Source organism: Eriocheir sinensis, chromosome 53, assembly GCF_024679095.1.
Source record: "Eriocheir sinensis breed Jianghai 21 chromosome 53, ASM2467909v1, whole genome shotgun sequence".
In the NCBI taxonomy this organism is placed as follows: Eukaryota; Metazoa; Arthropoda; class Malacostraca; order Decapoda; family Varunidae; genus Eriocheir; species Eriocheir sinensis.
Window position 1 is genome coordinate 8,267,862 of NC_066561.1, and position 27,709 is coordinate 8,295,570.

Sequence of the window (27,709 nt, forward strand, 5' to 3'; positions counted from 1 at the left end):
AGAATGGAATCAAAGAAAACCAAACAGATAAATATTCAGCAATAACATAATTACATATTTGTGTATCTTGGATAAAAACAAGAAACACAGCAGTGATAGAGTTTCACTGAACTATCCTTACTTTTCCTTTGTCCTTGGTATATCATCATTATCAAGTACTATTATGTGCTGTACTTTTAAGCACTGGCAGTGTGGTAGGTTTGTTGACACCAGCATCGCCACAATCATTGCACTAATACATTACAATGGCATCAACGTCACCAGGCGATCAGAATTTTCAGCTCCATTATTAACTTATGGGACCACCGTCATCACACGTGTGGCCTGCTGCTGGCCAGAACATTGTTATACAACGCTTGTCTGTAACATATTCCAGACACTGATCCACTCCTTGAGACCCTCTGACCCTCCCTCCCTCCATCCAGTGGCAGACCTCCACACACGGGACACATCACACGTACATTACCGACTAAGAACATCCCACTTCAGACACAGAAAACATTGAAGTCAACCAAAACAACTAAAAGATGGAGAGATGTGCTCACAAAACTACAGTACTTGCAATGGTTAACACTGACTGCCTGTCTGTTGGTGACCACTTGAACTTACATAATATTGGTCTACATTATCAACAACCTTACGAGAGCATACTGTATAGTTTGTACCTTCAACCTGCCGTCCCACCGCCCCAGCAAGACGCATGACTGCCGCGCCACCCTTCCCGTCCTCACACTCAGGCAGCCCCGAGGTACATCCACCAGCCTGAGGTCACCATTCCGCTTGGTGTTCATATCAGGAAAAATCTACTGTGGGAAGCTGAGTTAATGAATGTCAAATATTCTAAAAAATAAGTTGACAATTTTGTATTAATATATATATTTTCCACAACAGATTTGTCTTGATATGACCACAAAGTGTAGTGATGTGCACAAACTGGCGGAGATACACTGAACACATGTATTGCAGGGCCATTCATAACAGCTGATTGGTGTCTGTGGTTATTTGCTGAGGTTTGCTTTCACTCAAGTTCTGAGAAGTCACATTTTTCTGAGGTACTCTGTATAGTGGAGATGTTGCTGGTGTGTGTGTGTGTGTATTTACCTACCTAATTGTATTTACCTAGTTGTAATTTTACAGGGCCTGGGCTTACGCTCGTGTGGTCCCGTCTCCGTATCTATAATTATCCAACTTTTCCTTGAAGCTCTGCACACTCTTCGACGATACTACTTCTTCACTTAGTCTGTTCCAAACCTCTATATTTCTTTATGTCTCTTGAGCATCTTCCCTTCCTCAACTTTTTACTATGTGTGTGTGTGTGTGTGTGTGTGTGTGTGTGTGTGTGTGTGTGTGTTAAATACAGTATCAGCAGCATTTCTCCATATTTACAGGTACAGAGAAGGGTTTTGCAGCATCTTCTTACACTGCAGTTCATTCTTGGCTCACTGAAGTAAAATCAACATGCATAAATTCAAAGTCAACTCTACATTCAAAACCTGACATGCAAAATACTTTTCACGTTGCTACGCACTACAATGTTCTCAGGAAACACCTCACATTCCTCCCTTGCTGTTCTGCTACCCCAGCGATGATCAATAGATACGAGATAATGTCTGTTCAGTCAGTAAATATTAACAGTCCTGGGTGTTGTTATATACAGAATGTTCCTGCATATGTTCTTAATAATCATTACTAGAACTGTTACGTAAGTCATGTCGTGTGTAGATGTATTGACTGTAAATATCATATAGTCATCCCTCAAATAGTATGGGTTCGGTTTTATACGGATTGTCATAGATCTTTTAAGGATTTTTAAATTTCCTGCTCGTCGGGAAATATAAAAATCCTTAAAAGATCTTCTATGAAAATCCGCATAAAACCAAAACCGAACTATTGGAAACTACTATTTGAGGGAAGACTGTAAACCCAACTTCTGTAATGCTTCCAGGAGAGTAACCTTCACCTCACATAACTTGACAAACACCCTAAATCTATTGCCGATTTTCTGCCTTGAATCAGTGCTGCTTTTCATAGTGTAAATAACGTCACAGTTTCCAGCATCATCACAATCATATCCTCCTTGGCAGTTCCACCGTCTCCCTATTGCAGTACAAAGGCCACTTCTAATTTTCGGTAATGTTACGACAAACGAAAATATTAAGCTAAAATGTTGAAGATACCATTCAGCTTCTCCTTAAAATTGTTCTTCCTCTCAGACCAAAGAGTGCTGCCCTCTCCTCCCCTCTAAGACTGGCCAAGAGCTGTGCACCGCCCGCACCACCAGCCCAGCACAGACAGCGTCCTCACAATATCACTACTTGAAGCGCAGCACTCCAGGCTTCGTCATTCACATAGGAGCTTAGACTCTGGCTAATAACTCTACAATCTAATATGCCTTTGTGGATATATATGTACACTTTAAAATCCTAAAGCATTGGTTGTATCATTCAGAAATTCTTGCTGCACGACTGCACCAAAAAATACTACTGAAAACTTATGGATACAGAAGGGTATTCTTGCCCTAACGTCTTGTACTAGCTTCACTCTCTTTTCTCAGCACACAAAAAAATATCCTCCTTTTCTTCTTCGTGGAGAAGGTCATACTGAATCATGTGCAATACTGTACTGCCAGATGACATCAAATGCCCATCTACTCAGTCACTCTCACAAGAGCATTGTAAGCTTTCTGATACTGCTTTATAAAATAATGATTGAAAAGCTTAAAATCTGCTCAGCTCTGTCCAGTGGAAACAAAGTTCACGTGGAGTCCCAACACAGCTCCTCCACACCCTCCCAGAAACACTCAGCATGCTTCCAGGAGCAACAAGAAGGTGAGGTGTGTTACTTGTGAGGTGCGAGAGACAGATCAAAAGGTAAACAATTCAGAGCATCTCCACGACACATCCAAAAGATTGCACCAGATGCTGGCAAGGTTGTGAGCAAATCAATGAGAAAACTGGACCTCTTGTCTGTGACCTGCTTGGCACAAGGCCACAGGTTTGCAATCATCTGGGTGTGTGACAAATATTCATCAACTCAACATTTATAAAATGACAGTATATGTATGAATTTCTTAGGTAACCCTCTAAATATCCATAAAATCTTATAAATGCTCTCACTTTTACATAAATAAATACCATGGAACACACACGTCTCTGCGGCTCCACAAGATCATGATCACAATGACTGGCTGAGTGACTACCATGGCCAATTAGTGTTTACCAGACCGCCGCGATGAGTGAACAGCGTGTCTCGCGGGAGACACAGGGAAGACTGTGTTGTGGGCAGCAGCACAACACACACCCTGAGGAGGCAGTCATTCAAGACAGAACTCTCTCCTCTCACTGCTAGGTCCTCATTCAGATCACTATATTGAAAGACTATGGAGTCTTGCAGGGGTGTTCTTAATTTAAAGAAATATTTTAAGTGCATGTAGCTCTTATTTGTAACATTATTCATTTCCACACCAAAAAATGAATTACTATCAAGCTTATACTTTTAGAACCTTAATTCTTAATAGCAAATATCAGAACTTAACTCTAGCTAGGCCTGGCTGAGGGCCACACACTGGTCCTCCACACACAGCAGCGTCCGGGGCAGCAGCGCCTCACCAGCAGGGCCACAGTGCCAGCTGCCTCACTTGGTGTGGAACTGTTGCAGGCAGAGGTCGCAGGACCACTCGCCCTCCGGTGGCTCCTGCAGGGGGGGTCGCAGGCAGTACAGGTGGTAGCCTCGGTCACAGTCATCACAGAAGAGAAGCTGGTCCTGCCAAACACCACCATATTGTACTTAAGGGACAGATTCACTTCACCGTTCAAGCAGACGAGACTATGGTAACGGTTATAACAAGACAAGTAGACAGCTATGCTAGTAATTTAAAACAGACTATGCCAGGTATGAAGAAGATGGGTTTACTGGCACCATGCAACAGTCTTTATTTATATTTTACAAAGGACTCATGAGAACAACCAGACAGGTGACAACAGCCTTTAGTGAGGGAAAAGCAGAGGTAGATGACCACACTGATAACTAAGAATTCTCAACTCCTACAGTACAAGGGTGAGACTTACGTCGTTCTCTGAAGTGCCGCAGAGGGTGCAGCACTTACACTCAATGCACTGCCATCTGTACTGCCTCACTGAGATCATCATATGAGCGGTGAACTGGAGGCAGGTTGGGTGTCCTGCGACAAAACCTTGGTGTCAGCCTTCGCACACACAACACCTTGCCTACCCCTGCCCGGCCTGACACACGGCACACACCACACACAACTACAAACTGGCGGGCTGCATTTGATTCAGGGCCGTATTACAAGTTGAATCCGAGAAGTTTTGGGTCCCTACCAGCATTGTCGGATAATCATATTCAACACAACGTATTTATCCTTTTTTAAGCCTCAAACTTCCGTACCTACACAAATAACGACAGAAAATCATCAAAGTTAGCATTGACCCGGCAGCAGCGACGGGACAAATTTGTGGCTTTACCGTGTAGCAGCGACAGGCCAAATTTGTGCCATGATATAAACCCCCCAAAATAGATGATAGATAATCTGATCACAAATGCTTTGATATAAATTATAAAATTGTTTCTGTGAGTGGTGATTTTTTCTCATTTTTCTCGCTTAGAGGGACCATTAACCCAGTAGCAGCAACGGGCCAAATTTGTGGCTTTACCGTGTAGCAGCGACGGGCCAAATTTGTGCCATGATTTTACCCCCAAAAAATAGATGATACATAAACTTATCATAAATACTTTGATATATATATTACGTAATGGTTTGTGTGAGTGATGATTTTTTCTCGTTTTTCTCGCTTAGAGGGACCATTAAGAAACGTGATCCCCGCAGCTACCGGGTTAAAACTGCTATTTATTGAGGTTTGTGTTTTTTGCTATCAAGACACCTCTCCTCCCGAAACTGACCTCTCTTTCGGCCACCTCTTTTGATTATTTTTTGTAGTAGCAGCAAGTAGCGGGCTTTTTTTTTATTATTGTTTCCATTTTTTGTGCCCTTGAGCTGTCTCCTTTGTTGTAAAAAAAAAAAAGGAACTATGAAAATGCAAAACGATGAGTACAATAATTTGCCAACGTTAGTCCCTAGAGTTATTCATCCCAAACTCTGTAGGGATCTAAAACTTCTCGGTTTCGACTTGTAACACCGCCCTTAGACTAGCAGCTGAGGTTAGTAAGCCTTCCAACAGTTTGCTTACCCCTACAACCTGACTCTACGCACCACAACCCCAAACCGACTGGCTGCATCTGTTATGGACCGGCAGCTTTGAGTTAGTTAGCCTCACAGCCGTCTGCCATTAATATGATGTCTGGAGAGTATGGCTGTGTGTTAGTTTTGCTTGTGTCATAAGAGGGCAATGAATGAATGAATGATGCATTGATTCTGTCCATTCTGTACTTGACGAGGGGTCAGCAAGCGCTCAAACCAGCAAAATAAAGTCTGCCAAATGGAAATAAAATCCTATGATGCATATATAATACATAATCTCTCACTTTAGCTGCTTTATAGATATCCTCAAGGTCTGGTTTCATTAGTTAGTTTAGCTTAACAAACTCACAACACACACACACACATATACACACACACACACACATCAGCCCCACCACCACCACCACCACCAGCACCATACTATTCTCTAGATGCAAAGCAGGAAACAGTGGAATACAAGTAAAGTTCCCCAGATTCCAGTCCCAGCACACCGCATGATAATATCCTCCCAGTAACAATGTCCATGTATTCATATTTCTCATCACGGCTAAAGTGCAAGCAGTGTTTAACCTCACCTCTTTCTTCCTCAAACGAACATTAACATTACTATAGGTCTTGACTCAGAAAATTCATATAAGCTTCCTTACTAATGAGACTTTCCATACAACTAAGTGAGGTCATTTTTTGTGGATTAAGGGCTGCTTTCACAGTTGTTTTGTTTGTTTTGATTGTTACCAATGGCGGCGATCGACACTATTGTTTTCCACGTGAAACTGGCCTATGGGGTAGTGGCGGCTGCAGAGGAAGCAGGAGGTGTTGAGAGTGTGTGGTAAGGTGCGGGGCTAGGCTAACCCTGCAGCCGCCACTCCCCCATCGGCCAGTTTTACGAGGAAATACCATAGCGTCGATCGCCACCATTGGTAACGATCAAAACAAACAAAATGACTGAAAGCGCCCCTAATACCTTAAGGTGCGGGCTATCATGTGTTTGAGGATGCCCTAAACTTAACCTTGGCAATGCACCACCAGCCTCCTAAATCAATAACAACAGCAATATCACTATTTCCAATGAATCCTGCTCTATTAATATTTCAATCCATGACCTAAATCTCTGAGCATGCATCACAGAAAAATTAAGATGTTATCAGTAACGAGAGTATGTACACAGACACCTGGCGGCTGGGCTAGTTTCATGAACACTAAATAACTATCAAACATATCAGCATTAATGGATTTTAATATATGATTCTCATTAGAAAAATACACCAAAACATTATTTATTATGAAGTGGAAATAACAAAGTAGACGAGATATGAAGAGCACAAAAAGCATAACCAAGGAGGAAGAGGCAGAAAGACAGGAAACCAACAGCACAGCCAACAAAAGGGAGAAAAGTCACTGGCAAAGGAAATTTTGAGGAGTAACTTACGTTGATTTGTATCATGGTGGGGGTGTGGAGAGTCAAAGGATTGAATGGTGAAGAAAAAGAATTAGAACTTGTTGAACATGAAGATAAAAACTGGCATGGGGAAAATAATTTTTGGTTTCTTTCATGTCTTCCAAAATAAAACTTCAAAGGAACAGCAGAATATATTTTTTCCAAGGTATAAAATCAATGTGTCACCTTAAGTTGTGGGCACCTGGACCAGTGTTTGCTGAGCTTAACGAGGGGAAGAGAAACAGGTGCCAGGTGAGGCTTGGAGCAGCAGGGGGAGGAAAACTAAACAACAAGGGTGCCAGTCCCACAGGGGGCCCAGTATAGCAGTGGGGAGGCGGTGTGTGCCCCTACAGTCACTGCCACCTGGAGGCACACAGTGGAGCACACCATGCCTGTCTTGTTCTCTGTTCATGACCAGTGAGCCGGGTGTGTGTGACGGGTGGGGTGGGGAGATATGTGTGATCTTGCACACACACACACACACATGCACACACAAACACACACACACACACATGCACACACACACCTTTCTTAACCTGGTAGCAGCGACGGGCCAAATTTGTGGGTTTACCGCATACCAGCAACGGGCCAAATTTTTGTCATGATATTAACCCCAAAAAATAGATGATGCATAAACTGATCACAAATGCGTTGATATATTATGAAATGGTGTGTGTGTGTGAGTGATGAATTTTTCTAATTTTTCTCGCTCAGAGGGGCCTTTAAGAAACATGATCCCCGCAGCTACCGGGTTAAACAACCTAACCTATTGGAAACACAATTTTTGTTGCTTAAACTTTTTAATTGATAGTTATATTAACCAAAATTTGTTTGTTTATTAATACAAATACACAAGTGTGAAAAATTTGAAAATACCCAAAAATTCCAAAAATTCCCCGAAACTTTCCTTGGAGTTTTTATTTTTCCGGAAACTTTTCCACCCCTTGCAACCCTATTCCCGCCTCCTGGGTGTGTGTGGGTGTGAGGTTTCAGTCATATCAAATATTAATCACTTGTGAGGAAGCTCATTTGGGGAGGGTATTGGCTGGCGATCACTAGTCCATACTGAGGTCAGACCATGGTGAATTACACACACACACACACACACACACACACACACACACACACACACATAGCTTCCCGCAAAGAAATATAGAGGTTTGGAACAGACTAAGTGAGGATGTAGTATCGGTGAGGAGTGTGCAAAGCTTTAAGGAAAAGTTGGATAAATATAGATACAGAGACGGGACCACACGAGCGTAAAGCCCAGGCCCTGTAAAACTACAACTACACACACACACACACACACACACACACACACACACTATTGTTTGTGACTGTTCAGGATCATGACAGAGAGCAAGTACAGCAGCATGACACTTAAAACAGGAAACATGGACAAACTTTATGGACCAAAAGTCACATAAACAAGGAAAAAACAAGTTTCCGAATCAAATAATATATCTGAACGTTCTGGCAACCATTAAGTGCAGATACTGAAAAGGTCTGTGAATCAACTACAGGGGAAATTTCACCTTTTCTTGAACAGTGAGAAAAAAGTTGAATTCTAGCCCCTGAGCAAACCTGGAGCTGTTGCGCCTCCCCTGAGAAAAAGTGAGTTGGGGACAGCTGGCAACGTCAAGCCCAACAGAGCTACTGGAAAAGGGAACGGACAGTGGGGTGGGCTGCTCTGGGGGGCCCGACAGCTGGCATACAGTGACTGACAAAACAACAACATCAACACTGGCTACTGGCTGCACAACACACATGGATCGTAGTGTCATCAACAACTTGCAGAATGAAGGGAAAAAGAACAAAAGAGAAGGAAGTCCATGGGGGCAGACTCTCACCCGAACGGCCGCAGTCGGAGCAGGACACGAGCTCTTCTGACTCCCCGGTCTTCTTGTTAAGTGATGTGTCCCCAAGGCAGAAGTCACAGTAAGGGCTTGGCTGGGCGCGTCCCTTCTCGGCCACCTCGCTGATGACCTTTGCAGGGGGGAGCGGCGCTGCTGGTGGCTGTCCGGGCACCACCACACGCATGGATTAAAATGTGTCGGGGGCAGGCAGTGTGATGTGGTCAAGTGATGTGATGTGAAGTGGTGTGGTGTGATGTGATGCTGTGTTTTGTCCTCCTTTTACGGTGTGTGTTTAGGAGTTATTGTGTTACTGGGTGACACATGAAAGTGAGATGTCGTATATGTTGTCCGTAAAGTCTCTACAAAAAACAATGAGTGAGTTGCAGTTTCTCATACACCATCCACATTAGTAAAAAAATAGTGATAAGATATTCTGCATTCACCCGGGCCCTACTCTCTCTTCTACGAGTGGCCGTAGTGCTGTAGATATGGCACCTGCCCATGCGACCAAACCCAGCATAAACCTTTGAAGGGTTTTGCCTGTGGGTTCCTGGAGCAGCTTGAGCCTCTCAGAGGATCACTGACTGCCTCACTTACTCAGTGGGTTCAGAAGGGTGAAGGTGAAAATAGCGGGACCCTCTGATATCAGGAGACCTGGCAGTGACAAAAACATAAATGCAATTTCCACTTACTACAGGTCTGGCATGAGCAATGGTACCAGTGTTTGGGGGCAGGCACAGCATACCCAGCTGATTGCAGCACATTTGTCGTGGGCATCATCCATGACTCATCTGCCAAGTTAGGCTGCAGAATGAATGGGCCAACCTGTCGACAGGTTACAGGCCACTGCCCTCAGCGTTCTCGTGTTATTTTCTCTCCTTTCCATCCCTGAATCTTGTCCATAGCTGGTAGTCTGTCGAATGACTTGTCGGGGAACTTGTTCCATTTATTTCCACACCCCACCACGGCCACAAACGGAAGGCATTTAAGCAAAAAGTTGGTCTTTCGGTATCAATGGTTCAGCACAGTGTGGTTTGTTGGTCCCCCAGAGTTCGGCCCGAGATTGAACCTGACGAGTTGTGCACAGCACAGGAGGTGCAGCGCACAAGAGTAACTGTTCACACATCATAACAAAGTTAGTGTGTTACACTGAGCTCTGGAGGACCAACAAAACAACACACGGTTACTTCTGTCCAGAAACTTAGTTTTCTAGTTTCGGTTCCAGCAGGAACTTTCAGCCGGAACTTTTTGATAGTTCCGGTCAGTTCCGCTTCTGGGCGGAACTTGATATACAGTACTAGTTTTGGTACAGCCCTAGACTGAATATTTGGTCATGGAGCCCTTCCTCTCAGGCACTGCTCCCACAAGAAGAAACCAGCCAGATTCAGTTGGAGGTGTCTTGATCCTTCCTCTTAAAAGCATCAAAGTTGTATGAAGGAAAGAGTATATGTAAGGGACGAGTGTTCTAGTTTACCAGTGGAAAAGATAAAAGAGTGAAAACACTTATTAACTCTTACATTGGTAATTCCAACATTATAATGGTGAGTTAAGAGTGAAAAATCTTGTGCAATGAGGTAGCAGGAAGGATGGAGGCATGCAGTTAGCAAATTCAGAAGTTGGCTTGAATATAAAATGAAGATAAAGGGAGGCAATATTACATCAGAGCCTGGGGGTAGAAGACAGTCAGGATAGGAAGGCAGCTAATGAGACGTAAAGCCTATGACTCTACTCTGTCCAGAAGAGCTGAGCACGTGGAATACCCAATACAAAGGATGCATGTTCCTTACAGAAGCAGACAAGGCCCTTATATATATGTATTTAGTATATGGGAAGGAAAAGACTTGATGGAGACAATACAAAACACCTAACCTCGGGGAAGCAGATTTAGCAAGATGAGATATGAAGCTTCCAATTGATATTTAACCCTTAGACGCCGGTGAAACTATATATAGAAGGTCCAAAATTCAGTCAGTCAGTTTTGTATTACAGAAACGTAACAACACTTCCAGACTGCAGTAGAAGCTATATACAGACAATAGTTAAAACATCTATTATGTGGCGTAACCATATTTATGTTACGGTCCTAAGACTCATTTTGGGGGGAGGTACTCTTCAAATACTGCTGCCATCTAAGGGTTAAAGTAATGGACAGACCAAGAATGATTGATGTAGGAAAAGGTATGTTATCAGAATGGAAAAGCTGCGTGCTATCGAAATGGAAGCGTGTGTCAAGTTGTCAGGCGGAGAAGTTGAGTTTTTGAGGCAATGAAGAACACCAATTTCCTTCTACCCCATTAAGAAATAATAACAAGATCTGAGGCTAGGCATTTGGTAGCATGCTAAAATGTGATAAATTACACGTTATGACTAAAATGAATCCTGTAAAAATACGAATAGGTAACACACACACACACACACACACACACACACACACACACACACAAACCGATACACACACACATGAGAGAGAGAGAGACCCACAGCAGACCAAGAGGTGAAAATTGCACACACACACACACATGCACAAACACACACCAATACGCACACTAACCTGTTGTTCCGGCGGCTCGGTCAGGGGCATGCTGGCAGGGCTGGACTCCCTCAGCTGGGGTTCAGGGGCCGGGGGGATTATGGGGGCAGGCGCAGCGCTCACCAGGGAGGGAGAGGACTCCACACTCGCCAGATTGGACCAGACAGTGTTGGTGGGTCCCTTGCTCACCCGTGGGGGCACCGGGGACCCATTGCCGCCAAGCACAGGCACTCCTCCACCCCCTCCAGGGCCACCCCCACTGGACCGTCGACTACTGGCAGTGCTTGTGGTGCCTGATCCGCCCTGGCCTGCAACACAACCCTCGTAAACACTCGGAATAACACTACCAGTAGGAGAGGTTTGACGGCTCTCTCGTACTCTTCCAATTTAGTTTCACATCAGGAAAAAATGTTATTCCGGAGAACTGAGCCGAGATATGAAACAAAACTGTCACACTGTACCATTATCAAAATTAACCAGTGACGGAATAGACCAATGCGACAATAAATGGTCAAAATTATAAGGTTAACGTGATAGAGATTCTTCGTTTTCACAATGTTAATTTTTATACACCAGCTCAGTTTTCCGCAGTTTTCTTACCCGACAGACATGAGTACTAATTGGAATGGTGTGTACGCATTGGCAAACCTCCTCTACTGCTGTCTTGAGCGGTCGTGTTCCTGAGGTTCAAGTGAGACCTCCATGCAATGTGTTAATTCTGAAGGATCTTTACTCACTGTGTTTCAAGTATTTCAACATTAATATCACTTCTCAATGAATTTCCTGGCCTTATTTGGTTGATATCACTTATAGTTTAAAATAACAGTATGGAATTAAATCTACAATACTGGTGATTGTTACAAATTAGTGAGTTAATCCATTCATCTTAATCTACAGCCCAGAATAGCATACTTAGCCCGGTAGCAGCAGGGATCATGTTTCTTAATGGTCCCTCCAAGCGAGAAAAATGAGAAAAAATCACCCCTCACACAAACCATTTCATAATATATATCAAAGCATTTGTGATCAGATTATGTATCATCTATTTTGGGGGGTAAATATCATGGCACAAATTTGGCCTGTCGCTGCTACACGGTGAAGCCACAAATTTGGCCCGTCGCTGCTACCGGGTTAAGAGTCCACAGTATACCTTGCAAATGTCAATCAGTTTGCTTATGTTCATGTTAGACCATCAAGACAAAACAATAGAAACATGAGGCAGTTAGCTACAGGAAAAGTGTGTTAGAGGAGCATCAAACAGGGGTAAAAATAAAAACTAGTGTTGGTATGCAGACTATTGCAGATAAAGGGGTAAGGGCAAGGTCGTCTATTCCCTCATACTGTGTACCTGTATCCCGTCTTTCTCTTTTGCTATATTTTGGAGTCTGAAACTTTTCCCCAACACACTGAAGGTTAATCTCTTTGTTCATTTCAGTTTCCCATCTTCACACACCATGAAAGTCCCTCCTTCAGTATAATATATAATTCATGCTAACAAAAATTGACAACTATCTGTGCTTCTCGCTAACTGCATTATCTACTTTTGCATCATCAGATTTTGAAAAGCAAGACATTGGAAACTGGATAAATATAAATTACATGCTAGTTTATATGTCTGTTGGTTTGTGTGTGTATGTGGGTATGTGTGTGTGGAAAGTTGGAAAGTTTTGCTTAGTCGGCGCAACATCTGTGGCCATATGCCGGAGAGAGACAGAAGGGGAAGGAATTCTAGGAGAAGGGAACAGATCCCAGGAGACGGGACACAACCCCCGATCAATACCTGGTACCCATTCACTGCTGGGTGGACAGGGGCATAGGGTACCGGAAAAGCTGCCCAAATTTTTCCACTCCGCCCGGGAATCGAACCTGGGCTCTCTCAGTTGTGAGCCGAGTGTGCTAACCACTGCACCACTAGGCCCCCGTGTGTGTGTGTGTGTGTGTGTGTGTGTGTCATGCAGGTGCTGGGTGGTATCAAACAAGTGAACACAAAGTAACCAAGGACAGCTGCAGCGGAGAGTGAGATAAGTGTTCCTTTGCAGGTGGAGGACAGCGACTGTTAGGTGATGAGTCGAGCTTTCCAGCGGAAGGTTACAGCACCACAGGACAAAGTTGCACCTCACAGCCCCCCACAACACACTCCTCGGACACACACACTACTCCACGCACACCACACACACTTTGCGCCTACTCAAAACATAACACTCTCACCCATAGTAACTTAAAACAATGCGTGAACTTGGAACTTAAGTCACACTACTCTCAGTTTAAGTAAATGCCAACAAATTTGATCAAGTAGATGCCTTGACCCGGTAGCTGTGGGGATCATGTTTCTTAAAGGCCCCTCTAAGCAAAAAAAATGAGAAAAAATCACCCCTCACACAAACCATTTCATAATATATATCAACGCATTTGGGATCATTTTATGCATCATCTATTTTGGGGGGTTTATATCATGGCAAAAATTTGGCCTGTCGCTGGTACACGGTAAAGCCACAAATTTGGCCCGTCGCTGCTACCGGGTTAAAAATAAAATAAAAACATAAAAAAAAAAAAAAATTATCCAAGTTCCAGATGCCTTCCTTCCTCCCAGTATGCAAACCAATAATTCTAAGCACTTTAATACAAGGTGGCAGTGTTTTGAGACAAGGCTGATGCTTGCTTGCAGAGTTATAATCAAGAGCGAATTACATATCCCTTGTTTTGCATATTTTTAAAAAAGTGTTTTCTTCTATTATTTAGCAAAGTAATGTTATCTCTCAAATTTCCCATATTTTAGTAATTACAACTCCTGCCCACTTATATAATGATTTACCTTCAACCTGATGCATAATAAAAAGATGGTCTACTAACTTATTTTGCCCGTCTACCTTGCTACAATATCCTAGTCTCTATCTACCTTGCTACAATACCCTAGTCTCCATCTACCTTGCTACAATATCCTAGTCTCCATCTACCTTTCTACAATACCCTAGTCTCTATCTACCTTGCTACAATATCCTAGTCTCTATCTACCTTTCTACAATACCCTAGTCTCTATCTACCTTGCTACAATACCCTAGTCTCCATCTACCTTTCTACAATATCCAAGTCTCTATCTACCTTGCTACAATACCCTAGTCTCTATCTACCTTGCTACAATATCCTAGTCTCTATCTACCTTGCTACAATACCCTAGTCTCTATCTACCTTGCTACAATATCCTAGTCTCTATCTACCTTGCTACAATATCCTAGTCTCTATCTACCTTGCTACAATATCCTAGTCTCTATCTACCTTGCTACAATACCCTAGTCTCCATCTACCTTGCTACAATACCCCAGTCTCTATCTACCTTGCTACAATATCCTAGTCTCCATCTACCTTTCTACAATATCCTAGTCTCTATCTACCTTTCTACAATACCCTTGCAACAACTGAAGAAGACTTTAAGAAGCAGATCAGCACTTTTATGCAACTACTTAAAATCAAGTTACTATAAAAATTCTGCATACATTTTGAAACCTCTCTTTTAAAATTTATAAGAGCTCAGGCGTCTCTCAAAAAGGCAAGAGGTATATCGTGAGTCACTTGATGACCCACAGCAACTTTAAGACTTGAGTGCAAAAACAAAAAGTTCCCGGTGTGGTGTCGTCTGCCGTCCTTTGTAATGAGACATCCCATCCTGAACTTTGCATCGCGGGACCCAATCTTTACTATCACAGAGTAACTAAGTGAAACATTTAAGTGTAAAAATTTACCAAGGAGGACCTAGAAAGTGATGCAAAGCAGAACAGGTCACAAGAAGAAGTGATTGTTGATATCGTTGTTATATACATACATACATCATCATCTGCTTTTATAATAACATAAATAAACTTGGGTGGGGCAGATCATGACAAGCAGTCGACAAAAGACACAGTACCATGTCAAAATTCATGTATGTATTCAGGATGGGATGTCTCATAATACGGGATGTCTGACAACACCACACTGGTAAACCTAACACATGTACACAAGCAGACATGGAGAGAGACTGTTTCTGTGCTGGTGAGGTGACTGTGCTGCTGCCTACAAGGTAAAGGTAAAGGTGGGAGCATACACAAAGCTGTACTGTGTTGGCGCTCATCTCCGTGTCCTCGGCCCTTGAGCCTGTGGTGGGTAAGACTAAGAGACCATTACCCCGGAGCACAGGAGGAAAGGCCGGCAAAGGGAAGCAATCTTAATCCCAGTTCTTGAGAGTAACGTGAATGATGAAATTAATATGCTATAAATAGTTCACTTTAACAGCATAATCTACTTTATACAGATACATCACTTATTCTCTGAAAACAAAACATTTTGTAGTAACTATGGAAACACAAATGTCCACCACAGTCATACAAGGCAGCTCCTCCACTCTTGTCAAGGGAATGACCACCACACACTAGCCGTCACAGCAGAGGCGTCCCACACACTTAGCTTGCCTTAGATTATCAAACTCTACACTTCATACATTTCCCAAGAGACTGAGCAAGTGTTGAAAAGTGAGGCAGTGTCACGCTACACTAGACAAACTGGTCTGCAAAATAACTAAGAATATTTATGAAGCTTGATCTTTATAAAATAAACAAAATTCAAAACATAAAATGGTAACACTAGTAAGTAGGGTTGCACTCTGAAGTGTTAAAAAAAACTAAAGATAAATTTGTAATCATACATGAACAAAAAAACAAAGAGAACCAAAGCTTGTGTCATCCCTCTCAACACACGAACAAAATGCTTACTGTTCCGGTCCAGTACGCTGAAAGAGAGTCACCACACTTTACACTTCACACTCACTGCACGGGACTGACACACTCCAGCCCCAGAGAGGCAGCACTGTGAGGCGCAGCAGGACAGATCACCTGCTCAGGAGGGTGAGTTGCAGCAGAGGTGGGCTGAGCACTAACTACAAAGCTTTTTGTAAGATAAGCTTTCACAGCACAACAAACAAAGCCAAGTGTTTGCTCCAGCAGCTCCCAGCTTAAGCCACACCCAAGAGGCAGAGGCAGCACGGCAGACACCAGTGTGGCTCCCGGTGCTGCTATGGTGGTTAGCATCTAGGCTGCTGAGTGACAACATAAAGAGAATCTACCTCTGGGACATAGCAAGCAAGCAGGCTGGGGGCAAGCGGCAAAAGCACAGACAGGGCCGAAGGCAGGGGGGAGGAGGCATACCCGTGGGTGAGGCGTCTTGACCGGCCGACAGGTAGCCAAGGTAATTGTCCTGAAACTCTGCCAGGCCAGCCAGGGCGTCAGACTGGAAGGCCTGGGGCTGGTAGCTGGCTGGGTCGGCCCTGGGGTGGGCACTTGGGGGGGTGTTGTTGTTGCTGTTGCCGCCCCCCCGGGAACGCCCACCCCCGGAGTTAGCCCTGCCCCCCTTGTGTGTGTGCGAGAGGTGGTAGGACAAGCCCTGCCTCGTCTTGTACCGAGCGCCACACACTGTAAGTCAAAACCAACAACATTCCCAGCAGCCGTCACGCTGCACTCTCGGCTCGGCGGCCACGGAGCTAAAATAGTGTGGTTCCCCCTCCTGGCCACCACTGAGCCTCCAGCCAATGCACAACTATTGACCCTCATATGTAAGCATTTTGTGCCAAGAATGGGAAGTGATCATTATTTTCTCACTTATCAAGTCAAAGAAATTTCCGCTCAACTGCTGGTTTTAATAAATTTCATTCTTCATGTCAAATAAGATGGTTATAATTATGTGATTGTGACTCATCAGGGTAATTCTGAAGGAAACTGGAACCACTTAACCCGGTAGCAGCAGGGATCAAGTTTCTTAATGGTCCCTCTAAGCGAGAAAAATGAGAAAAAATCACCCCTCACACAAACCATTTCATAATATATATTGAAGCATTTGTGATCAGTTTATGTATCACCTATTTTGGGGGGTTTAAATCATGGCACAAATTTGGCCCGTCACTGCTACACGGTAAGGCGACAAATTTGGCCCGTCGCTGCTACACGGTAAGGCGACAAATTTGGCCCGTCGCTGCTACCGGGTTAAGTCTTTTCTGTGTTTTCTTGCCACTACTTTGGTGTTCTTACATACTGAGGCTGCTCATTGAACTCTATGGACCCCAACACAAGGAAATAAAGGTGAGCACTCTCTCCCTCCTCTATGACAATCAGTGCCCAGGAAGTTTCCCCAGCCACCAGGGACTTGGGGTTGTCTGGAAGTCATTACATATCACCAAAAACAAACTTCATTTAAACAGAAATGACATGAAAGCAGAAGCATCATTAAATACTATCAATATGAAAGGTCCAGTGGTATAAGACCCTGACCTTGGCAATGGCTTCAGTGCTTCAAGTGAAAGCTTTTGACATCCAAACTCTTAAAAAAAAAAACTTTCATATTTCTAAGTGCACAAGTATGCATTTTATAATAAGAAATGAAGCCAATTAACTGGTGAAGCAGGAACAGTTTAAATTTAGCCTCATCACAGAGGGTAAATCATAATGCTCTAAGAAGCATCGATAATCATCCTGTTAGATCAAATACATGGTTCATTCTACATAAAGGAAAGACAAAAGTTAGCCACAGTGTTCCCATCAGCATTAATCATGAGACGGTGCGAGGGAAGCTGAAAAGAAAACTACTCACTGGGAAGTAAGCAGAGTGAGTGAGTGAGTGAGGGAGAGCTCTGGGACCAACAGAACACTACAACAGAGGAAGGTCATTGCACCAACTACAGGGAAAAGAGGTCATGGCAAACTAACTGTAAATATAAGACAATCTCTCGTACCAAAACTTCATGACCATAAATGTAATGAGAAAAGTTACTCTCAGGCCCTCATGTCAGTGTGTGGCACCCTGCATGTTTGGTGGTGAATCTCGGTTCATTCTTGTTCCTTGGGAATAATAACCGATCATATAAGGACAGTCTAACTTTGTTTTCAGTGACTATGTGACTCAATACAGAGCTTTCCCTCTTAGTGAAGCCATACTAGGTTCTCTACTCATTCAATATCTATTCTATTGGTCAGTCAGAAGGATATCTTGGAACACATTAGTCATTCACTTCTGACTCAACAGCCGGATCCTTCTCACAACCCTCCTCACTACACCCTCTTAGCCAAACATGGGTAAGCCAGTTCAGTACTACAATGCTGGAGTTTGTGAAGGGCATCTTTTATGTGTATCATATTTTCTGCAACTTTTCTAACTTAACTTGCTTCTTTCAACCTAATAATTTTTCTATCTCCTTGAAAGTATATTTCTTAAGTAAATATGAACTATTTTACACTATACACATTGTACTCCCTTGGGTTCCTTTAACACATTTACTATAAAAGCATCAACAAATAAATTCCTTGTCTTTCAACACCTGACCTAAACCTCTCCCCTATCACAGGTAACTTAACCATTTGTCAAAGATATGTTCCACAGTAGAATACATAAAACAATACAAGGCTAACTACAAAACACAGCCTTTTCATGATCACGTCGTTGTGTTGGAACAAGCTTCAGCCAGTCTCAGAAACACCAGGAGCCTCTGCCTTCACCACACCACCTATGTTGGGGGACTGCAGGCCTCGTGACTTTCATCATGGTATACAGGATGAGTTAAGGAAGGAGGCACACTAGATAACTGACAAGTACTGCACAATAACAAACAATAACAAAGGGTTAGTGAAAACTACCGAGACATATGTCAAAACAAGGGAGGGGGGACAACCATTCTCAGTGCCCATTCAAATGAGACCTCAAAACACACATCCAAAACAAAGTGCATCATTCCTGCCGCCAAACACACTCCACACACCAACAAACAAACGCTATCCTGAACAACGGGACATGGAAGACTGGTAGATTTGTCAGGGTGCTGCATGTTATTAGGGCAAGAGGAACAAGGTCACCACACTCACCTATAATGCCATTCACACACACAACCACACACACACACACACACACACACACACACACACACACACCGATTGAGACTCAGAGACAGGATCCCGCAATCATGGGTTACCTGTATATGAACCCTAAGGTAAGGTGTCCAACAGGAATGCACCGCTGAACTACGCATGCACTGTCATTCAAAAATGTCTTCACAGAATGTAACGACTATTTAAATATCAAACTTTGTCTCATACTGATCCTTAATCATTCCTCTTATATGTAAACAAAGTCTGAAATTTAAAGTGCTGTCACATTCTCTGGAGACATTTATAAATGCTGAATGTGTAGCAACATACCCACTGGACACCTCACCTTGGGTAAATACAACCTATTTTTAGAACTCCACCTTTTGATCTACTTTTGCCCATGAGCTGCTTGCAATGTAAAAAAAAAAAAGGAAATACACATACACAAAACACCCATTAGAGACTTTCCAATCATCAAACTACTGCCACTACTAATGTTTTTTGCCTCAGCCCCACAAACCCTCAAGCTATTACACAACAGATACAAGTCTGTGCCACCCCAAGCACCACAGCCAGGCCACAGGACTCATGACGTGACCCTCAAACTGTCTATGCATGAAGGACACAAGGACAACAAGGACAACCCTCAACACGCTGAACACAGACTCATCAACATTCACAAGGGTGGGTCTCTCCTTGCTCCCAAGATGCTGCAGCAGAATTTCAAGACTAAACCCTCAGACCAAATGTTACAGCTGTTGTGGTGTGCTTTCCACTCATAGAGGCCTCTGAGAGTATTCGAGCTCACTAAGTCACAGATAAAAAAAACTTCCTTTTTTTTTTCTTTTTGATAACTGCAACAAATATTACCGGCTAAAAAACACGCCAGAGTTAAGACAGAATTTGTTGGGATTTAGGCAATTATTTATTTTATTTGTCTCATTACGGGTCCAATGATTACAATTGTGTAAACTACTTTTCAAGGCTTATTTTAGCTCGAATGACAGACACATCCTGGTTCAAGCATCGGACCGAGACTTGTGCCAGTAGGGAAGAGATAACTGCCTAATCCCCGGCTATAATCACCTAAATCCTAACAAATGCAACTGGCTCACATGCCTAACCAGAACGAAGAAAATGTCCTATTCAGTCTCTTGTTCTGCATCTCTAGCAGTCAAAGATAAAAATAGGCCTTGGGGACATGATCTTGAACTTCACTACATGCATGGGGGGAGGAAAACAGGTCCTATAGTCCAACCATTTCAAATAGTCCGTTTGGCCGTTCGATTCCGCGGGTCCTCTCCTCCCCTCTGCTCTGCCACACAGTCCCAACACCTATCCCTTCCTCTCATATGTTAACTATAGGTAACATATGAGAAGGAAAAATAGGTGTTGGGATTGTGCGGCAAAGCAGACGGGAGGAAAGGACCTGTGAAATCGAACGCTCAAACGGACTCTTTGAAATGGTTGGACTACAGCATCACCACCAAGGCACGGCACGGCACACACACCAGTCCCACATCGCCTGCCAGAAACACTGCAGCTCACCAGCGGCTCAAGTTTGCATGAGGAGGGAACTCTGTAGGTCCCTCGGGGCACAACAAAACCAAACAAAATTAGTCAAAGAGTTTGGACATCAAAAGTCTTCCCCTCGGCAAGGCACAACAACAAGGGTGGGCCGCGACACTTACGCTGACACTCGTAAGGCTTCCCCGGCGTCTCCTCCTCCCCCTCCACCACAACCTTGGGCGTCGTGTCCTTCTTGCGCCCTCGTCCTCGCCCGCTCGGAGTCTGAATCAAGGAAGGAACAGGTTAGGTGATGTATTTGGTGCTGTGTGTGGATTGCCAGATTTTTTTCACCATTTCTTGCTGTCCCCAACATGTGAGGAGGCATTTATGGTAGAAACAGAGAAGAAACAAACAGGCAACACATAACCAGACAAAAAGGATAAGGTTCGTCTGTCTTGTAGCGGATAAAATGCCAAGAAAGCAAGACATTCATGATACGCCACCTTTACTTTGACGGGCTTGGGCAGCTTGGGGGCCTTTTTCCTCTTTCTGGTAGGGACGGCACGGGTTGTGTATGTGTCATCGTCATCGTCATCGGGCTCCTCCTCCTCCTCCTCAAGAAACGCTGATTCGTCAAAGTAGTACTGCTCCTGGGGTAAGCAGAGGTGCTGCTCAGGTGGCGCCAGAGACAAAGGAGAGGCACAAGGAGGTTACCAGAGGAGAAAATGTTTCCAGGGACACTCACAGCCTCGCCTCACTCCCCCGGCAGGCGGGGCAGGAGGCATCAAGGGAAACCCTTAGTCATTGGAATGAATCCCTTTGTGAGTTGGAGGATCCCTAGTGTTGGGTTCAAGATTCTCTTTTCTATTTGCATTCTAAAGCTTCACAGAATATCATATTGGCCCAGATTTTGTTTTCTTGTATTTCCCCAGATGATTTTCATTGTTAAACTGTAGTACAATGTTTGAGTGTGTGTGATGTGTCTGTGTGTGTATTTGCAGGACATACAGGAACTGAGCTACACTCATGGGGTCCCATCTCTGTCTCAATCAGTCAAACTTAACTTTACAAAGATATGAAATTTTGGACTGAACAACCTCTTCTTCTAGGATGTTCCCTTGTTCAGTACAATTATTGGGAAAACTGTTTTCATACCGTCCACGCATCTTGTCATTTCCAACTATCATGTCCTCTAGTTGCTCCCCCGTCCCATACACACAGACCTTTGCCAATGCTGTCTGCTCCCTTCACTGCAAGCATGTCACCTCTCCTTTCAAGGACAGCAGCCCAAACTTTACCAATCTTTTCTACATGCTAAATGTCAGGCAGGGGATCATCATGGCTGCTGCTCTTTGTATTCTCTTCATCTTGCTATATTTTTCTTTTTTATGAGGGGACCACACTAATCCTGCATATTTCTTTTGTGGGGACCACACTACAGCTGCTTACTCTAGCCTGGGGAGGCAATGCTACTATCAATTTCTTCATCACTCTTCGTCATAGTACTGAAATGCCAATCTTTTGTTTGTCAACAGCTGGTAAGACTCTCTGAAAAACTTATTTTTCAGACGTCAAATTAACCCTCAGGTCTTTCTTCCTCACTTTTGTGATATTTCAATTTCCCATCAAACAGTTCAGTGACAGCCTCTTCAAACTGTTATCCAGTTCCAATAACTTGTAGCATTTTGCTTGAAATTTAGTGTTCCATTCCTGGCTAACCTCAAACAACCTGTCAAGATTTTCTTGCACTCTTTTGTGTGAGTAAAAGTTAATTTCCCTGGTGTTACCTGGCTGTGATACACAAGAAATTAAATTTGGTTGTGGGGTCCCATCTTTAATTCTCAGTGGGTCAAATTTAGCTCAGAAGTCTTGAATGATTTAGATAGGATGATTTCTTTGTCTGGGCTGTTACACAGTTCAAGGCAACTACTTGGAAAACTGAATTTCTTTATATCATTCAAGCATATATTTCTATTTCTTACCATGTGCCCTTATCAATCACCTGTCTCATCCAAACAGATGTGTGTGTGTGTGTGTGTGTGTGTGTGTGTGTGTGTGTGTGTGTGTGTGTGTGTGTGTTTCATCGGGTATGAGGAAGCAGACCACAGGTTAAAAAATATAACAAAAGCAATACTGCTCCTATAAAGAAAACAGCATGTAATCACAAAAGAAACATCAAATTCAGGCCCAAAGGCAGCCAAACACTCCCCTGTAGAAGGACTTAAAAACATGGGAAGGAGCAAACACAATGGAAAGAAGCCTGTGTGTGTGTGTGTGTGTGTGTGTGTGTGTGTGTGTGTGTATATATGTATGTATGTATGTATGTGTGTGTGTGTGTGTGTGTGTGTGGTGTGCATGTGTATGTGTGTGTGTGTGTGTGTGTGTGTGTGCGTGTGCAGTCCTCACCTTCGTCTCGTAGACAAAGTTATTTTCCTCGGTGGTGACGGCTGCCGGATTCTCCACAGTCACGATGGTGTGCTCGTCCCCCTCCGGCTCCTTGATGGCCTGCAACACACACAAACACTCTGAGCAAGGCATAAACAGACTGGCAGCATTGTATTCTCACACCACTCACACCTACATCACACAGCACTACTTGCACACACACACACCTCTCAGTATCTATGCCCATCTACACACACACACACACACACACACACAGGAAGATGCTTGAGAGACATAAAGAAATATAGCTTCCCACAAAGAAATATAGAGGTTTGGAACAGACTAAGTGAGGATGTAGTATCAGCGAGGAGTGTGCAAAGCTTTAAGGAAAAGTTGGATAAATGTAGATATGGAGACGGGACCACACGAGCGTAAAGCCCAGGCCCTGTAAAACTACAACTAGGTAAATACACACACACACACACACACACTGAACGATAAATGATCAAATATGACACATTGTGAGCTTGACTCATCCTGTAAAAAAACAAATGAGTAAGAAAAAACAGATAAGAACACACACACACACACACACACACACACACACACACACACACACAGAAAAAAAAATACTAAATACATAACATTTAACAACACAAACTAAAATACTTACAACATTTATGCATCACACAGCTGTAACATACCACTTCAAACAGCTCTCTTTCCTAACAGACAGAATAACAATACACAAACATACCACAACACTTCTTGCAATGAATAAAGGAAACAAAAGGGAAGATTGTGGGATACTTACAGCATGTCTTGGTCAATCAAAGAATCTCGAATGGTCTTAGACATATCCTTTGACAAGTCACATGACAACATTAATCTAAGAGTTACAAATGGAGAAATTACCAAAGATTCCACGAGCTTTACCACACCGCAGTGACGTGAATGAAATCTTAAGTATTTTTTAAATCTCTGGTGAACTAAGTCACTGCAGAGCTCATAATAAGGTACAAATTATGTCTGCAACTCAACAATGAACTTCTTCCCTTCTGTACAAACACAAGAAACAATGAAAAAGGTTTGTGTTGCCATTTCCCGCTCTCGTGAGAAATGTCTCGGTGAAAAGTTTCGGACAACTTCAAATTTTCTTACACTTTCATGGCTTATTTAAATTCAAAGAAAACTTTTACATATAAACATGAGAAAGTTATATAACATCCAAAAGAAAGAGATAAACCTTAACAAGGGCATTTCCATTCATCAAATGTGTAAAAATGCAGGAAACTTCAACAGGTCAAGGTAAAAAATGAGATTCTTCTACAATGGCGTGAAGAAAAATGATGCCACACCATAAGAATAACATGACACTGTGACACTCCTGCTGCACGCTGGCCTTACACCTCTCCCTCACCTCCTGGGGTTCCTCCCACAACTACCATCATGCAGCGGCCGCCACACCCCAGGGAAACATGCCCCTCAAGACAAGGCTTTTCAGGGTATCAAAGGCTACTGCCACAGAAGGTTTCAAAATTAATGAACAATTAGAGTAGGAAAGCAAAGGCTGGTTGCTGGCTGGACTTTGTTTTTTTTACCATATTAGCAATAATAATCTTAACTGGGCTAATCAGATTGATTACTCAGCAATATAAAATGTAAATATGCTCTTACAAAGTGTAATCATTTTCCACTGAGCTTATTAGCCAGAGTCATAAATTTTGCTTGAAACCCCATTACTCGGAGGCACTTACTAAGGCTGGTGCTGCTTCCCAACAAGTGACACTCCAGTCAATATTGGAATGCTAAATCACCTATCGTACACCTCCCAACTCCTTATTACTTTGGTAAATTAATACTTATAAAAAGCCCTGCCTTAAGGGACAGCCATCCACGCAACACTCAGGCCATAACACAGTGTCTAGGAGTAACTTCACCACTCAAGGCCTACACTGCCTCCCTGCTCTGAGGCAGACTCACTGTACTGTTAGTCCATGCAGTACTGGAGGATCCACATGCCTCTAACACTGAACCATAAACTACAAGTACCTTTTTCAAGAGCCAGTGCTGGTGGTCAGAGGGAACAGAGACTAGGTTGTTTTAAGATGTCACTACACACCTCATAACAGTATTATGTATAAACTGAGACATTCTATCTAGTTGAGTTTCTTTAAACCTCTGAATACTACGTAGTAAAACTAGGGTCAGGGCAACATTTTGATACTAGACTGACACACCTCATTTGTTTTCTAAGTGTATTAAATTTGTTACATGTAATGGACTCTGCTTTCAACTTTCTATATGTCAGATTTCTTATGACAGGTAATAATAAGAGCGCTGCAAAGCTACAATGATCATTCTAATTTAATTATAGACTTTATACATTACTTATATCCAAAGATATAAATCAAAACCATAACTACTGAGTTTAACACAATAATTGACAGAATGGTACTTTGGAGAACATTCTAACCAAATGGTGACCTTTGTGTGGTCCACAGAAATAGTAAACTCTATCCTCATGCCTTCCACATCCACACCTCCCTCCCCTCCAAAGGCTGACAGACAGTGACAACAGACCTGATGAGCGAGCGCCATGTATGAGCGCTTGCGACAACACCAGCGCTGGGAGGGGTAGACATACAGCTGGCCCTCCGCTGTGCCCGGCATGCGATGCCGGGCACTCATGTACAGCTTGCATGGGTTCTGGGCTATGCCTGACAAACAACAGAATAAGCTTGTAACAACTGAGGATGTTTCACTTGAATCTATGAGGTCTGGACCAAAAAAGAGTGGGTTTCCAATAAGAATAGAGTTAATTTTGAATGTGTTTACCTGCACAATACTTTGTAAGTTATTTTTTCAAGGACAAATCTATTCTGCAGCAAATTTCTCATAAATCATTTGTAAGTTTATAAACTAAATGTTAAATACCTGTCTGGGAGTCAAGGAAGGGGAGCCGAGTCTTCCGTTCTCTCATTAGCCGCACATTGTAGTTGGCACTGTTGATCATCAGCGAGCGGTACTGCACATCCTGCAGGAAGCTGCAACACAGGAACACAACACTGCTCAGGAACACTCCGCAGGGGAACTATTGGCAGCACCAGCAGATAAAAGCTTTCTTTTCTTTTGCTTAAGGAGTACTCATGCTTTCAAAGCCTCCACCTAGGACCCAAATCAATTGTGTAAAGAATTTTCTGAAATTTTTTTGCTTATAAATTTAGTTACTTGAGCTTTTTATTCTCTGCTGAGTCAAAACAAAGGACAAACACTTACACACTTATGAATCACAAGTTAAATTTATCAACAAACATCAAAAGAAAGATGAAAACAATAATCTTCAGTTCCAATGTGACTGTTATACAAAATTTAACCTACTACTGTGATGAGTGAGGATTTAAACAGGTTGGATTTTAATTTCAGTAACACAATGAAGCATCACAGACTAAATGTTACAATTTCTTTGTTTCTGGTGGTAAAAATAAACTCTTCCATAACCTTATGATGTAAATTACTGTGCACATTCTATATACTTCACCCAGAGCTTTGTAAAACATAAAATGATAGAAATCCTGCTAAAATCTATAATATCTGGAGGAGAATAAGTAAACAGATTCACTTTACGCTAGAAGTTCCATTGATAAAAGTCCTTCATGAGTGCTTAGACCATGAAATTCTTGTGGAAATAAAAGATTACTTAATTCCTAGACCTAAAACAAACAGATGAACCAATGAAGATTAATGGAAAGCTCTACACCTGACTCACAGCCCCAGCAAACAAAGGCCCCTGGCTAATGGAAGAGCATACACCCACAAAACCCATGCCAAAAGAACCCAAACAAAGAAACAACACATTAAAGATAAACCTAAAAACCAATACAACGAGACTTGGCTGAACAACTTGCTTACTCTGGGGTTTCAGACATGCTGGGGGGGGGTTCCTTTGTTCCAGGGGTCCAAGTAACCTTCCCCTGCTCTTTACCCTGCCCTGTACACCCTACCAGCCCTGCCAGGAGGTCACGGGCAGGGAGGTCAGGTCATGGGCGGCGGTGCGACGAGACATTAGCTAAACAACCTCCTTACTCTGGGGTACTGGGCATACAGGGGGGTTCTTTGTTCCAGGGGTCCAAGTAACCTTCCCCTGCCCTGTGCACCCTAACAGCCCTGCCAGGAGGTCACGGGCAGGGAGGTCAGGTCATGGGCGGCGGTGTGACGAGACATCAGCTAAACAACTTGCTTACTCTGGGGTACTGGGCATACCGGGGGGTCCTTTGTTTCAGGGGTCCAAGTAACCTTCCCCTGCCCTGTGCACCCTACCAGCCCTGCCAGGAGGTCACGGGCAGGGAGGTCAGGTCACGGGCGGCAGGGACATTAGCTAAACAACTTGCTTACTCTGGGGTACTGGGCATACAGGGGGGGAGTCCTTTGTTTCAGGGGGGCACGTGACCTTCCCCTGGCCCTTCACCCTGCCCTGTACACCCTGGCAGGAGGTCACGGGCAGGGAGGTCAGGTCACGGGAGGCGGTGCTCGGGGGAAACGTCACGATCAGCTGTCTTTCATTCCTCATTCGGGCACCCACCTGCTTATTTTCTCCAGGTTGGACTGCACCAGCGTGTCTGCCATCTCCTCGGCCGTCCGGGGAGCCTCGTGGGTGTGGGAGAGGGAGGAAACCAGGGAAATAAGCGTCAAATTCCGGCGTCCATCAGTAATTAGTTGAGCAGCCTTCGACCCATTTGTTTACCAGCGAGAGGGGGAGGAGGGGGGCGAGGGGGGGGCAGGGAGGCACTGGCTGACATTCTTAGCTGGAAACCAATAAGACACAATAATTAAAAGCTGCTAAGGAGGGAAGATGAAGGAATAAAGGCCTAAGAACCGATATAAAGCGTTAGAGGC

At 43.5% G+C, this 27,709-nt stretch overlaps 1 protein-coding gene and 1 long non-coding RNA gene across 11 annotated transcripts; both read right to left on the minus strand.

Moving 5' to 3' along the window:
• Positions 1-1,314: 1,314 nt before the first annotated feature.
• On the minus strand, positions 1,315-27,579 carry LOC126983302 (zinc finger protein ubi-d4 B-like). Of its 9 annotated transcripts, none has more exons than XM_050835967.1 (12): positions 27,396-27,579; positions 25,751-25,860; positions 25,397-25,533; positions 24,866-24,883; positions 22,835-22,933; positions 20,932-21,078; positions 20,611-20,710; positions 16,217-16,480; positions 11,064-11,350; positions 8,507-8,672; positions 4,068-4,180; positions 1,315-3,762 (listed from the first exon to the last, which is right to left on the minus strand). In XM_050835967.1, exons 1-12 carry the CDS (start codon positions 27,437-27,439, stop codon positions 3,634-3,636), a joined length of 1,614 nt encoding a protein of 537 aa, XP_050691924.1. In that variant the 5' UTR covers positions 27,440-27,579; the 3' UTR covers positions 1,315-3,633. The 9 variants fall into 9 exon arrangements, with proteins under 9 accessions (XP_050691924.1, XP_050691922.1, XP_050691925.1 ...); XM_050835965.1 differs by having other exon boundaries at positions 20,932-21,096; XM_050835968.1 differs by lacking the exon at positions 24,866-24,883.
• LOC126983305 (uncharacterized) lies at positions 11,357-16,196 on the minus strand. Of its 2 annotated transcripts, none has more exons than XR_007735776.1 (3): positions 14,432-16,196; positions 14,142-14,344; positions 11,357-13,967 (listed from the first exon to the last, which is right to left on the minus strand). It is a non-coding gene; the product is annotated as an uncharacterized LOC126983305 (long non-coding RNA). The 2 variants fall into 2 exon arrangements; XR_007735777.1 differs by lacking the exon at positions 14,432-16,196 and adding an exon at positions 14,026-14,083 and having other exon boundaries at positions 11,357-13,938; positions 14,142-14,414.
• Positions 27,580-27,709: the final 130 nt, after the last annotated feature.